Here is a 14,829-nt window from a genome sequence, read left to right as displayed (position 1 = left end):
CTCTTCCACCAAAACACTTCAAATACTCTTCATATCACGATTGAACATCCATTCAACCATGCCTTGCCACTGATTAGCATGACAAGTGTCCACTAATCTGCTTTGATGTCATTTCAGGGGTATGAAGCACTCCATAAAATCAACTATTATAAAATATAACAAAGTTAGGCCAAAATACTAGATAACTAATGTGATGTATATGGAGGGAAGTTGTATACAGTACTCCCACATGCCAGCATGTTGCTTGGCACATAAAAGCTTAACAAAAAGTAGAAGACTACAACAGGCAGGTCTCAAGGGTATTTGGAAACCTCCCTTCATTTGAAGAAAAGGCCGAGGTAACTGGGGAGACTATTTCAAGTGGCTGACACAAGGATGAGGTAGTGCAGCCCTCCCTGACCTGTTAAAGAAAATGGGCAGGAACTTTCTTCCTTATAAATTCATGCATCATTTAATGGACAATATCAGCGCTCAAAGCCCAAAATCATTGGATTTTGGCCTTCACATTACACAAATGTGAAGTTTTCAAAAGAATAGAAGCATACTCAGGTTTTTTGTGCACCAAAGCCGAGATGGATAGCAAAGTTCAAAAGTTTTACTTGCGAACAAGCACCCCATTACAAATGCATAGCTAATAACGGATGCAGTAAGGCAGCCAAAACCTCTTTTATGTAAGCTAGTAGCACCTTTGAAAAGACATACAGTTATACAGATCATTACAACACAATGTGTAGCATAACAAATTAAAATTGCTTCTAGTTCTGAGACCAATTACAACACATCAATTATAATTTATAGAGAATTTAGAAAAATACACCGCATCAATTATAATCAATCATTCTAATATTTTTAAATCCGAGGGGCAATTTACTAAATCTTGAGACTGACCATGAAATGAAATTAATATTCAACATAATTCAATTGATACAGTTGAAATTATCCAGTGCCTGTAATACTGTTCTTAAGTACTTAACAATTGGACCCTCGCAGGTTTTGCACATAAAGTAGCCCATGGAGGAGTGGAAGGAATTCCAATCACACTGGCACAGGACAGGGACCGGCTCAGAAATCCTGTTGTGCAGCTCCTGAATCAAGCCAATCCTAAACCAGAACAGTAGGTTTCTTTCCATGCACCCAATGCAGGTATGATTCTAGCCCCTGAGCCTTCTTAATCGAGGCACGAGCCTTCACTGACTGCTTTGTGAGTTCAAAAGGTGAAGTACTTACTGTTTTGTTTATAACTTACCACATATCCAATGTCTGGACACTTTGCAGCCAAGAAATCAAAGTAGGAGTTCTCCTTACAAAATTGTATTTCAAAGTTGCCCTGATCAGCTCTACAAAAGGTTTAGTCCAGACTGATATTCTCACAACTCTGGGAGTGCAGCTTATCTTATCCTCCAGGTAACCAAAGCCTTAGAGCCCAATAGAGAAATTAATTTTACTTCAACCTACGGAGAACTTGAATTAGCACTCTTTGCCTTCTAAACCTTAAGAATAGACCACATCTATAGCTCCTCATTAGAGTTTGCAAAGTTTCAAACTTCCCAGTAAGATGACTCCTAAATGAGAACCCTCTTTAGCATCACAACTTTCACCGTAAAAGGTTTTAACTTCATTTTCCCTGGGCCAATTGACATTGCTTTTGAATTGGAAACATGTTTCCAGGTCTAGCTATTGCCTGTAGCTGACATAGTTGGTCAAGAAACGATCCAATCCAATCGCACTCCTAGATAAAAGGGTGGTATCACCAGCATATAAAAAAGGGGCAGCCCTTACCATTGATTTTTGATGAGTCTGCTTGTACCAAGGCTCAACCCCAAATCATTGAAGTGTAAAGTAAACAAAAAGATGGGGAGCACTCGTCCTTGGCGACCCTTTTCACAATTTCAAAAGTAGCTGTACACTCCCTCGGCAGACCTTGGTAGAGAGTGCAACTGTTGTAAGAGTGATTAAAGTCCTCCTTCAACTCCCACACTAACCACTTTAACCCATGATTTGGGTCCGTCACTCAGTTTGAAAGCAGTTGACGGGTCTAGAAATTCAAGGAGATAGCGCAGTGTATTTTGGGGTTAGATGTGAATGGGTAAGTTAGTGCAGTGTCCTGTGGCTCTGATGCCCAGGTATCTGTGTCGTGCACAGTGCCCTGCCATTCCCTGGGCTTTGTGCAGTATTCAGTGGGATTGAGGTCCCAAGGGTGTTGTACTGTATCTTGAGTTTCCATGGTCTCGGATGCTTATGGGCTCGTATAATGTACTGCGGGCTCAAATGCTCCAGGGTTATTGCAGTGTCCTGTGGCTCTGATGCCCAGGTATCTGTGTCGTGCACAGTGCCCTGCCATTCCCTGGGCTTTGTGCAGTATTCAGTGGGATTGAGGTCCCAAGGGTGTTGTGCTGTATCTTGAGATTCCATGGTCTCAGATGCTTATGGGCTAGTACAATGTACTGCGAGCTCAAATGCTCCAGGGTTATTGCAGTGTACTATGTGATGGGATGTTCTGGAGTTTATCTAGTGTACTGTGGTTTTTAATGGGTACTGCAGTGTGTGATGGGATGCCATTGAGATAGTGTGGTGTACTGTTAGTGCAGTAGGTAGTGCTGTGCTGTCATATGCTCCAGGGTTAGTGCAGTGCTCTGTGGAACCAGCTGATCTGGGGTAGTGCAGTGCACTTTGAGATCAAATGCTCTAGAGTTAGTGCACTGCGGGATCAGACCATCTGGGGTTACCTTAGTGCATTATGGGATCAGATGCTCTGGGGTTAGTGCAGTGCACTGTAGGATCAGTCCCTATGGGGTTATTGCAATGTTGCAAAGCCCTGTGGGATCAGACTTTCTGGGGTTAGTGACGTATTCTGTGGGATCAGATGTTTTGGGGTTAGTGCAGTGTACTGTGGGGTCGTATTCTCAGTGGTTAGTGCAGTGAACTGTGGGATTAGATGTTCTGGGGTTAGAGGGCTGCACTGTGGGATCAGATCTTCTGGGGTAGTGCAGTGTACTGTGGGGTCAGATACTCAGTGGTTAGTGCAGTGTGGGATCAAATTCTCTGGGGTTAGTGCTGTGCACTGTTGGATCAGACCTTATGGGCTTACTGCAATGCACTGTGGTATCAGACGCTCTGTGGTTAGTGCAGTGTACTGTGGGATCATATGCTCAATGGTTAGTTCAGTGTACTGTGTGATCAGATGCTCAGTGGTTAGTGCAGTGTACTGTGGGATTATATGTTCAGTGGTGAGTGCAGTGTACAGTGGGATCAGATGCACTGGAGTTAGAGCACTGCACTGTGGGACCAGAGGTTCTGGGGTTGGTGCAGTGTACTGTGGAATCAGATGATCAGTGGTTAGTGCACTGTGCTGTGGGATCAGATGCTTTATGGATAGTGCAGTTTACTGTGGGATCAGATGCTTGATGGATAGTGCAGTGTACTGTGGGATTAGATGTTCTGGAGTTAGTGCATTGTACTGTAGGATCAGAGGCTCCATGGTTAGTGCAGTGTACTGTGGGATGAGATGTTCTGGGGTTAGTGCAGTGTATTGTGTGAATCATATGCTCAGTGGTTAGTGAAGTGTACTGTGGGAGCATATGCTCTGGGGTTAGTGCAGTGGACTGTGGGATCAAATGCTCTAGAGTTAGTGCACTGCGGGATCAGACCATCTGGGGTTACCTTAGTGCATTATGGGATCAGATGCTCTGGGGTTATTGCAGTGCAGTGTACAGTGGGCTTAGGTGCTTAGTAAGTAGTGCAGGGCACTGTGAGATCCTATGCTTGGGTTAGAGCACTGCACTGTGTGATCAGATGTTCTGGGGTTAGTGAAATATACTGTGGGATCATATGCTCAGTGGTTAGTGCAGTGTACTGTGGGATCAGATGTTCTGGGGTTAGAGCGCTGCACTGAGGGAGCAGATGTTCTGGGGTAGTGCAGTGTACTGTGGGGTAAGATGCTCAATGATTAGTGCAGTGTGGGATCAAATGCTCTGGGGCTAGTGCTGTGCACTGTAGGATCAGACCTTATGGGCTTACTGCAATGCACTGTGGGATCAGACGCTCTGTGGTTAGTGCAGTGTACTGTGGGATCATATGCTCAATGGTTAGTTCACTGTACTGTGTGATCAGATGCTCAGTGGTTAGTGCAGTGTACTGTGGGATTATATGTTCAGTGGTGAGTGCAGTGTACAGTGGGATCAGATGTGCTGTAGTTAGAGCACTGCACTGTGGGACCAGAGGTTCTGGGGTTGGTGCAGTGTACTGTGGAATCAGATGATCAGTGGTTAGTGCACTGTGCTGTGGGATCAGATGCTTGATGGATAGTGCAGTGTACTGTGGGATCAGATGCTTGATGGATAGTGCAGTGTACTGTGGGATCAGATGCTTGATGGATAGTGCACTGTACTGTGGAATCAGATGATCAGTAGTTAGTGCACTGTGCTGTGGGATCAGATGCTTGATGGATAGTGCAGTGTACTGTGGAATCAGATGATCAGTGGTTAGTGCACTGTGCTGTGAGATCAGATGCTTGATGGTTAGTGCACTGTGCTGTGGGATCAGATGCTTGATGGATAGTGCAGTGTACTGTGGGATCAGATGCTTGATGAGTAGTGCAGTGTACTGTGGGATCAGATGCTTGATGGATAGTGCAGTGTACTGTGGAATCAGATGATCAGTGGTTAGTGCACTGTGCTGTGGGATCAGATGCTTGATGGATAGTGCAGTGTACTGTGGAATCAGATGATCATTGGTTAGTGCACTGTGCTGTGAGATCAGATGCTTGATGGTTAGTGCACTGTGCTGTGGGATCAGATGCTTGATGGATAGTGCAGTGTACTGTGGGATCAGATGTTCTGGAGTTAGTGCAGTGTACTGTGGGATCAGAGGCTCCATGGTTAGTGCAGTGTACTGTGGGATGCGATGTTCTGGGGTTAGTGCAGTGTATTGTGTGAATCAGATGCTCAGTGGTTAGTACAGTGTACTGTGGGATCATATGCTCTGGGGTTAGTGCAGTGGACTGTGGGATCAAATGCTCTAGAGTTAGTGCACTGCGGGATCAGACCATCTGGGGTTACCTCAGTGCATTATGGGATCAGATGCTCTAGGGGTTATTGCAGTGCAGTGTACAGTGGGCTTAGGTGCTTAGTAAGTAGTGCAGTGTACTGTGAGATCCTATGCTCGGGTTAGAGCACTGCACTGTGAGATCAGATATTCTGGGGTTAGTGCAATATACTGTGGGAGCATATGCTCAGTGGTTAGTGACGTGTACTGTGGGATCAGATGTTCTGGGGTTAGAGCGCTGCACTGTGGGAGCAGATGTTCTGGGGTAGTGCGGTGTACTGTGGGGTAAGATGCTCAATGATTAGTGCAGTGTGGGATCAAATGATCTGGGGTTACTGCTGTGCACTGTAGGATCAGACCTTGTGGGCTTACTGCAATGCACTGTGGGATTAGACACTCTGTGGTTAGTGCAGTGTACTGTGGGATCATATGCTCAATGGTTAGTTCACTGTACTGTGTGACCAGATGCTCAGTGGTTAGTGCAGTGTACTGTGGGATTATATGTTCAGTGGTGAGTGCATTGTACTGTGGGATCAGATGCTCAGTGGTCAGTGAAGTGTACTGTAGGATCAGATGCTTCGTAGTTAGTGCAGTGTACTGTGGGATCAGATGCTTCGTAGTTAGTGCAGTGTACTGTGGGATCAGATGCTTCGTAGTTAGTGCAGTGTGCTGTGGGATCAGATGGTCTGGGGTTAGTGCAGTGTACTGTGAGATCAAATTCTCCGTGGTTAGTGCAGTGTAATGTGGGAATATCTGCTCCGTGGTTAGTTCAGTGTACTGTGTGATCAGATGCTCAGTGGTTAGTGCAGTGTACTGTGGGATTATATGTTCAGTGGTGAGTGCAGTGTACAGTGGGATCAGATGCACTGGAGTTAGAGCACTGCACTGTGGGACCAGAGGTTCTGGGGTTGGTGCAGTGTACTGTGGAATCAGATGATCAGTGGTTAGTGCACTGTGCTGCGGGATCAGATGCTTTATGGATAGTGCAGTGTACTGTGGGATCAGATGCTCTGGGGTTAGTGCAGTGCACTGTAGGATCAGTCCCTATGGGGTTATTGCAATGTTGCAAAGCCCTGTGGGATCAGACTTTCTGGGGTTAGTGACGTATTCTGTGGGATCAGATGTTTTGGGGTTAGTGCAGTGTACTGTGGGGTCGTATTCTCAGTGGTTAGTGCAGTGAACTGTGGGATTAGATGTTCTGGGGTTAGAGGGCTGCACTGTGGGACCAGAGGTACTGGGGTTGGTGCAGTGTACTGTGGAATCAGATGATCAGTGGTTAGTGCACTGTGCTGTGGGATCAGATGCTTGATGGATAGTGCAGTGTACTGTGGGATCAGATGCTTGATGAGTAGTGCAGTGTACTGTGGGATCAGATGCTTGATGGATAGTGCAGTGTACTGTGGAATCAGATGATCAGTGGTTAGTGCACTGTGCTGTGGGATCAGATGCTTGATGGATAGTGCAGTGTACTGTGGAATCAGATGATCAGTGGTTAGTGCACTGTGCTGTGAGATCAGATGCTTGATGGTTAGTGCACTGTGCTGTGGGATCAGATGCTTGATGGATAGTGCAGTGTACTGTGGGATCAGATGTTCTGGAGTTAGTGCAGTGTACTGTGGGATCAGAGGCTCCATGGTTAGTGCAGTGTACTGTGGGATGAGATGTTCTGGGGTTAGTGCAGTGTATTGTGTGAATCATATGCTCAGTGGTTAGTGAAGTGTACTGTGGGAGCATATGCTCTGGGGTTAGTGCAGTGGACTGTGGGATCAAATGCTCTAGAGTTAGTGCACTGCGGGATCAGACCATCTGGGGTTACCTTAGTGCATTATGGGATCAGATGCTCTGGGGTTATTGCAGTGCAGTGTACAGTGGGCTTAGGTGCTTAGTAAGTAGTGCAGTGCACTGTGAGATCCTATGCTCGGGTTAGAGCACTGCACTGTGTGATCAGATGTTCTGGGGTTAGTGGAATATACTGTGGGATCATATGCTCAGTGGTTAGTGCAGTGTACTGTGGGATCAGATGTTCTGGGGTTAGAGCGCTGCACTGAGGGAGCAGATGTTCTGGGGTAGTGCAGTGTACTGTGGGGTAAGATGCTCAATGATTAGTGCAGTGTGGGATCAAATGCTCTGGGGCTAGTGCTGTGCACTGTAGGATCAGACCTTATGGGCTTACTGCAATGCACTGTGGGATCAGACGCTCTGGTTAGTGCAGTGTACTGTGGGATCATATGCTCAATGGTTAGTTCACTGTACTGTGTGATCAGATGCTCAGTGGTTAGTGCAGTGTACTGTGGGATTATATGTTCAGTGGTGAGTGCAGTGTACAGTGGGATCAGATGTGCTGGAGTTAGAGCACTGCACTGTGGGACCAGAGGTTCTGGGGTTGGTGCAGTGTACTGTGGAATCAGATGATCAGTGGTTAGTGCACTGTGCTGTGGGATCAGATGCTTGATGGATAGTGCAGTGTACTGTGGGATCAGATGCTTGATGGATAGTGCAGTGTACTGTGGGATCAGATGCTTGATGGATAGTGCAGTGTACTGTGGAATCAGATGATCAGTGGTTAGTGCACTGTGCTGTGGGATCAGATGCTTGATGGACAGTGCAGTGTACTGTGGAATCAGATGATCAGTGGTTAGTGCACTGTGCTGTGAGATCAGATGCTTGATGGTTAGTGCACTGTGCTGTGGGATCAGATGCTTGATGGATAGTGCAGTGTACTGTGGGATCAGATGCTTGATGAGTAGTGCAGTGTACTGTGGGATCAGATGCTTGATGGATAGTGCAGTGTACTGTGGAATCAGATGATCAGTGGTTAGTGCACTGTGCTGTGGGATCAGATGCTTGATGGATAGTGCAGTGTACTGTGGAATCAGATGATCAGTGGTTAGTGCACTGTGCTGTGAGATCAGATGCTTGATGGTTAGTGCACTGTGCTGTGGGATCAGATGCTTGATGGATAGTGCAGTGTACTGTGGGATCAGATGTTCTGGAGTTAGTGCAGTGTACTGTGGGATCAGAGGCTCCATGGTTAGTGCAGTGTACTGTGGGATGAGATGTTCTGGGGTTAGTGCAGTGTATTGTGTGAATCAGATGCTCAGTGGTTAGTACAGTGTACTGTGGGATCATATGCTCTGGGGTTAGTGCAGTGGACTGTGGGATCAAATGCTCTAGAGTTAGTGCACTGCGGGATCAGACCATCTGGGGTTACCTCAGTGCATTATGGGATCAGATGCTCTGGGGTTATTGCAGTGCAGTGTACAGTGGGCTTAGGTGCTTAGTAAGTAGTGCAGTGTACTGTGAGATCCTATGCTCGGGTTAGAGCACTGCACTGTGAGATCAGATATTCTGGGGTTAGTGCAATATACTGTGGGAGCATATGCTCAGTGGTTAGTGACGTGTACTGTGGGATCAGATGTTCTGGGGTTAGAGCGCTGCACTGTGGGAGCAGATGTTCTGGGGTAGTGCGGTGTACTGTGGGGTAAGATGCTCAATGATTAGTGCAGTGTGGGATCAAATGATCTGGGGTTACTGCTGTGCACTGTAGGATCAGACCTTGTGGGCTTACTGCAATGCACTGTGGGATTAGACACTCTGTGGTTAGTGCAGTGTACTGTGGGATCATATGCTCAATGGTTAGTTCACTGTACTGTGTGATCAGATGCTCAGTGGTTAGTGCAGTGTACTGTGGGATTATATGTTCAGTGGTGAGTGCATTGTACTGTGGGATCAGATGCTCAGTGGTCAGTGAAGTGTACTGTAGGATCAGATGCTTCATAGTTAGTGCAGTGTACTGTGGGATCAGATGCTTCGTAGTTAGTGCAGTGTGCTGTGGGATCAGATGGTCTGGGGTTAGTGCAGTGTACTGTGAGATCAAATTCTCCGTGGTTAGTGCAGTGTAATGTGGGAATATCTGCTCCGTGGTTAGTTCAGTGTACTGTGTGATCAGATGCTCAGTGGTTAGTGCAGTGTACTGTGGGATTATATGTTCAGTGGTGAGTGCAGTGTACAGTGGGATCAGATGCACTGGAGTTAGAGCACTGCACTGTGGGACCAGAGGTTCTGGGGTTGGTGCAGTGTACTGTGGAATCAGATGATCAGTGGTTAGTGCACTGTGCTGCGGGATCAGATGCTTTATGGATAGTGCAGTGTACTGTGGGATCAGATGTTCTGGAGTTAGTGCATTGTACTGTGGGATCAGAGGCTCCATGGTTAGTGCAGTGTACTGTGGGATGAGATGTTCTGGGGTTAGTGCAGTGTATTGTGTGAATCATATGCTCAGTGGTTAGTGAAGTGTACTGTGGGAGCATATGCTCTGGGGTTAGTGCAGTGGACTGTGGGATCAAATGCTCTAGAGTTAGTGCACTGCGGGATCAGACCATCTGGGGTTACCTTAGTGCATTATGGGATCAGATGCTCTGGGGTTATTGCAGTGCAGTGTACAGTGGGCTTAGGTGCTTAGTAAGTAGTGCAGGGCACTGTGAGATCCTATGCTTGGGTTAGAGCACTGCACGGTGTGATCAGATGTTCTGGGGTTAGTGAAATATACTGTGGGATCATATGCTCAGTGGTTAGTGCAGTGTACTGTGGGATCAGATGTTCTGGGGTTAGAGCGCTGCACTGAGGGAGCAGATGTTCTGGGGTAGTGCAGTGTACTGTGGGGTAAGATGCTCAATGATTAGTGCAGTGTGGGATCAAATGCTCTGGGGCTAGTGCTGTGCACTGTAGGATCAGACCTTATGGGCTTACTGCAATGCACTGTGGGATCAGACGCTCTGTGGTTAGTGCAGTGTACTGTGGGATCATATGCTCAATGGTTAGTTCACTGTACTGTGTGATCAGATGCTCAGTGTTAGTGTAGTGTACTGTGGGATTATATGTTCAATGGTTAGTTCAGTGTACTGTGTGATCAGATGCTCAGTGGTTAGTGCAGTGTACTGTGGGATTATATGTTCAGTGGTGAGTGCAGTGTACAGTGGGATCAGATGTGCTGGAGTTAGAGCACTGCACTGTGGGACCAGAGGTTCTGGGGTTGGTGCAGTGTACTGTCGAATCAGATGATCAGTGGTTAGTGCACTGTACTGTGGGATCAGATGCTTGATGGATAGTGCAGTGTACTGTGGGATCAGATGCTTGATGGATAGTGCAGTGTACTGTGGAATCAGATGATCAGTGGTTAGTGCACTGTGCTGTGGGATCAGATGCTTGATGGATAGTGCAGTGTACTGTGGAATCAGATGATCAGTGGTTAGTGCACTGTGCTGTGGGATCAGATGCTTGATGGTTAGTGCACTGTGCTGTGGGATCAGATGCTTGATGGATAGTGCAGTGTACTGTGGGATCAGATGTTCTGGAGTTAGTGCAGTGTACTGTGGGATCAGAGGCTCCATGGTTAGTGCAGTGTACTGTGGGATGAGATGTTCTGGGGTTAGTGCAGTGTATTGTGTGAATCAGATGCTCAGTGGTTAGTACAGTGTACCGTGGGATCATATGCTCTGGGGTTAGTGCAGTGGACTGTGGGATCAAATGCTCTAGAGTTAGTGCACTGCGGGATCAGACCATCTGGGGTTACCTCAGTGCATTATGGGATCAGATGCTCTGGGGTTATTGCAGTGCAGTGTACAGTGGACTCAGGTGCTTAGTAGGTAGTGCAGTGCACTGTGAGATCCGATGCTCGGTTTAGAGCACTGCACTGTGAGATCAGATATTCTGGGGTTAGTGCAATATACTGTGGGATCATATGCTCAGTGGTTAGTGACGTGTACTGTGGGATCAGATGTTCTGGGGTTAGAGCGCTGCACTGTGGGAGCAGATGTTCTGGGGTAGTGCGGTGTACTGTGGGGTAAGATGCTCAATGATTAGTGCAGTGTGGGATCAAATGATCTGGGGTTACTGCTGTGCACTGTAGGATCAGACCTTGTGGGCTTACTGCAATGCACTGTGGGATCAGACACTCTGTGGTTAGTGCAGTGTACTGTGGGATCATATGCTCAATGGTTAGTTCACTGTACTGTGTGACCAGATGCTCAGTGGTTAGTGCAGTGTACTGTGGGATTATATGTTCAGTGGTGAGTGCAGTGTAATGTGGGATCATATGCTCAATGGTTAGTTCACTGTACTGTGTGATCAGATGCTCAGTGGTTAGTGCAGTGTACTGTGGGATTATATGTTCAGTGGTGAGTGCAGTGTACTGTGGGATCAGATGCTCAGTGGTCAGTGAAGTGTACTGTAGGATCAGATGCTTTGTAGTTAGTGCAGTGTACTGTGGGATCAGATGGTCTGGGGTTAGTGCAGTGTACTGTGGGATCAGATGGTCTGGGGTTAGTGCAGTGTACTGTGGGATCAAATTCTCCGTGGTTAGTGCAGTGTAATGTGGGAATATCTGCTCCGTGGTTAGTGCAGTGTCGTTTGGGATCAGATGCGCTTGGGTTAGAGCACTGCACTGTGGGATGAGATGCTCTGGAGTTAGTGCAGTGTACTGTGAGATCATATGATTAGTCATCAGTACAGTGTACTTTGGGATCAGATGCTCCGTTATTAGTGCAGTGGACTGTGGGTTCAGATGCTCTGGAGTTAGTGCACTGCGGGATCAGACCCTCTGGGGCTACTGCAGTGCATTATTGGATCAGATGTTCTGGGGTTATTGGAGTGCAGTGTACAGTGGGCTCAGGTGCTTAGTAGTTAGTGCAGTGCACTGAGAGATCCGATGCTCGGGGGTAATGCATTGCACGTGTGGGTTCATTTTTCCAGGGTATGGATCAATGAACGGTGTGGGCACATGTCTAAACCATTCCAGTGTGCTGACATCATACCCTGACACTAGATTGTCAAATTTGACTAAGATTTGGGATCACATACTCTAATAACCTCTTCCTCGCCCCTAGGCTGCTTACACACAGTTTGAAAAAGATAAAAATGAGTTGGAAAAGACAAGATCTGAAGCAGAGAAATTGGAAGAACAGATAAAGGCTCGGTCCGCACCATTGGTCAAAAGGCTTGAAGATGGGAAACGAGCAGACGCGGAGCTGGAATCTATTTGGAAGGTTTGTCCTTGGAATGCACAGTCATGGGTCTGAGGTTTGCTTCTGGGGGTCTGAGCTGGGATGGTACTTGGTGCTGAAAAACAAACACTGCAGCAGGGCAGTAGGTGACATTGTGACTCGAATACCAACCCATCCACCAGGACACACTTACTGATGGCACTTCGGCCCTCATTACAAGGTCCCCCAACCATCAGGCTGGCCCCATTTAGCCCAATGTCTATGTACTTACGCACTTCTCATCATATTCTGCAAATGGTAGGGCGCCCCAGCAGAAAATTCTGCTTTTGTGCCTTCCAAGTGTAAGCCAGTGTGTAAGAAAGAAGATGTTTTGTAAAATTCCCTCTGAATCACATGCTAGAATGAGTGCCCACAAATGCAGAGATGTACAAGTAACCTCTGTACCTAAAGTCCATATTTTGTGCCCATTTCCGTAAAACATAGTTTTCCTTGATACCCATTTTTCACTCTATGGTTTTCACCTTGAATTTGTCTATATTTGGTACACAATGAAAAACCATTGTAAGATGCAACTTCGTTTTTTTGGCTTTGGGTACCTCGGGTTCTTTGACGACCTATAAACCCTATATATCTCCATAACCAAAAGGGTCTTGCAGACGTAATGGTACATTACTTTTGTAAATCAGCCATCGTATCAAAAAGTTACAGATGAAAATGTTGTCTCAAACGTCCGTTTTTTCCGAGTCATTTTCAATATTCCAGCTCTGTGCATTTCACTGAACTTTACTCCAGTATAGTAGATGTCCATAGAAAGGTTATAACCTTCACGAAGGAGTTGCTGAAGAAGCTCCCATATAATCTTTGGAGTGTCTCCTAGCATTGGATGGCAACCTACAGGTTTAGAGCAGGGTCCTTCCCTGTATGCCCCCTCAAGCTGTATGCATGGCCACAAGAGCTCTCTCTCACGCAGCATGTTCAGTTTGATGCCATCATCAGCTTTATTTGCTCTGTACGTACTGCGGTGATGGGCAGACACGCTCTGTACTGGATCAAGGACTGCTCAATAGCTGTATTCTTTCCAGGAGTATAAACTCTGGAAACTGGAAGACAAATGCTCCACCCCAGGCTGAATTCTGAACACCCTGTCACAATCCAGACATTCGCCACTGCAGCCCAACAGAAGTGAAGCTACCACTCTGGGAGTGGGTGTGTGAGCCACACCGGCCTTGCCGTTAGAACTGCAACTCTATCCAGCATGCGAAAGGAGGCATGCGATTGAAACGCGAGAAGAGAATGCGCAGAAGAGCCTGCTGCATGGAACGAAGACATTTTGCAAAGGGGTGAGAAACGTTTAAATGAATTATGCAGCCGATGTTTAGGGTCACTTGAATAATCTGCACCTCACCTTAATTAATATCTCTGTCCATAGAATACCAGGAATAGTAGCTATTGGAAATCTCCTAGAGTAGGAACTGAATACCTGAAGATCTATTTTTGCCTTTAGGTGCAATACGAATTAGAAATTATTCGAGAAAAGTAGATTAAAATCAATTAAAAGCGTGAAAGGAATGAAAAGCAACAATCCTGAAAATATGAGCTCTGAAAACAGAACATTATTTGAGGTAGACAGAGACTTTCAGCATTTGGTGTAGAACACCTCACATGAGAACATTATCACTAGAAGTTAGGCTGAGACCTCATGGGGGAGGTTGAACCCTTGGAATAAGGGAGAGACCCTATGGATTGAGGAAGATGCATAATGCATTGAGGCACTGATCCTGACTAAGCCATGGACACACCTGAGTCTAGTAAACAACCCTTGGGGGGAGGCAGACATGCCAGGTATGGTGGCCGTGATCTCCTCAAGTGAGGAATACACCAAACAGAGCGAGATGGAGACAAAGAGGGGTAAAGCTGAGTACATGTGGGACAAGACATCAGCCTTATAGTGTGAGAATGTCACTCATTACTTTGAGGCAGAGGTTCCTCACGAGCAGTCACCTATAACCGTTTCTTTCTATTTCTACTTATCATATTTAACCTTCGTTTTGTACTTTTGCAGAACAATTTGTTGAAGGCACAAGAGGAACATGACATGTTGCTTGAGAAACGCTCTAATCTGCAAAGGCAACTGAAAGAAGAGGAGAGAAGGACGGCGATAGCACAGGAAGAAGTGGAGGTAAAAGCGAAATTAGAGGAAGAGATTGCGAGGGAGTTGTGCCTATGCCGGTCAGAAAATTGCAGATGGGTATTCATGCCAAAATGTGTTTTTTCTATCACTGTGAATGTAATAGACGTGTGAAAGCACAACACGCTCTCACCACAATGTGATGTTTTGCACTACATAATGCCAGGAGTTTCAAACATGCTTCTAAATGGAGAGAATTACATCTGGGCCGCAATTCACGTGACAAGATCTCAATCCAATGTGTATGTCAAGCGAGATGAATTAGGGGAAAAGGAATGTTGAATGTGAGATAAATTAAGATAGATAATGCTCTTATTTCATTAGTGTCAGAAAAGGGCTTCTGCATTATGCCAACTCACTACCAAATATCGTACTTGACATCACCATTCCAGTAGAAGCATAGGCTATTATATGCTCTTCTATATGCTATTGAATGATCTTGCCCCCGATTACATATTTTCCTTGTTAGCTAAAATTTTATTATATATGCTAAAAAAAAAGGTATATTATTATTTTCGTTAGCGGCGCCTGAGTCAAAATACTGACTGGTCCAAAAATAAAAAGGGAAAGGTTTATCATAAGCTCACAATAAGCCAA

At 46.1% G+C, this 14,829-nt stretch overlaps 1 protein-coding gene and 5 pseudogenes across 1 annotated transcript in view; all 6 read left to right on the top strand.

The window, feature by feature from the left end:
• Positions 1-14,829, top strand: part of LOC146869217 (interferon-induced 35 kDa protein homolog) — a 211,855-nt gene that overhangs the window by 41,133 nt on the left and 155,893 nt on the right. Inside the window, exons 4-5 of the mRNA XM_085644035.1 lie at positions 11,928-12,086; positions 14,107-14,223. Of these exons, the coding sequence (XP_085500161.1) occupies positions 11,928-12,086; positions 14,107-14,223 (276 nt within the window). The remainder of the gene's footprint in view (positions 1-11,927; positions 12,087-14,106; positions 14,224-14,829) is intronic.
• On the top strand, positions 2,252-4,954 carry LOC146869222 (uncharacterized; annotated as a pseudogene).
• Positions 5,069-5,980, top strand: LOC146869221 (uncharacterized; annotated as a pseudogene).
• Positions 7,207-8,151, top strand: LOC146869220 (uncharacterized; annotated as a pseudogene).
• On the top strand, positions 8,266-10,512 carry LOC146869219 (uncharacterized; annotated as a pseudogene).
• Positions 10,627-11,741, top strand: LOC146869218 (uncharacterized; annotated as a pseudogene).

Source organism: Triturus cristatus, chromosome 1_1 (genome assembly GCF_964204655.1).
Source record: "Triturus cristatus chromosome 1_1, aTriCri1.1, whole genome shotgun sequence".
Classification (NCBI taxonomy): domain Eukaryota; kingdom Metazoa; phylum Chordata; class Amphibia; order Caudata; family Salamandridae; genus Triturus; species Triturus cristatus.
This window is presented reverse-complemented; position numbering and strand designations above follow the sequence as displayed.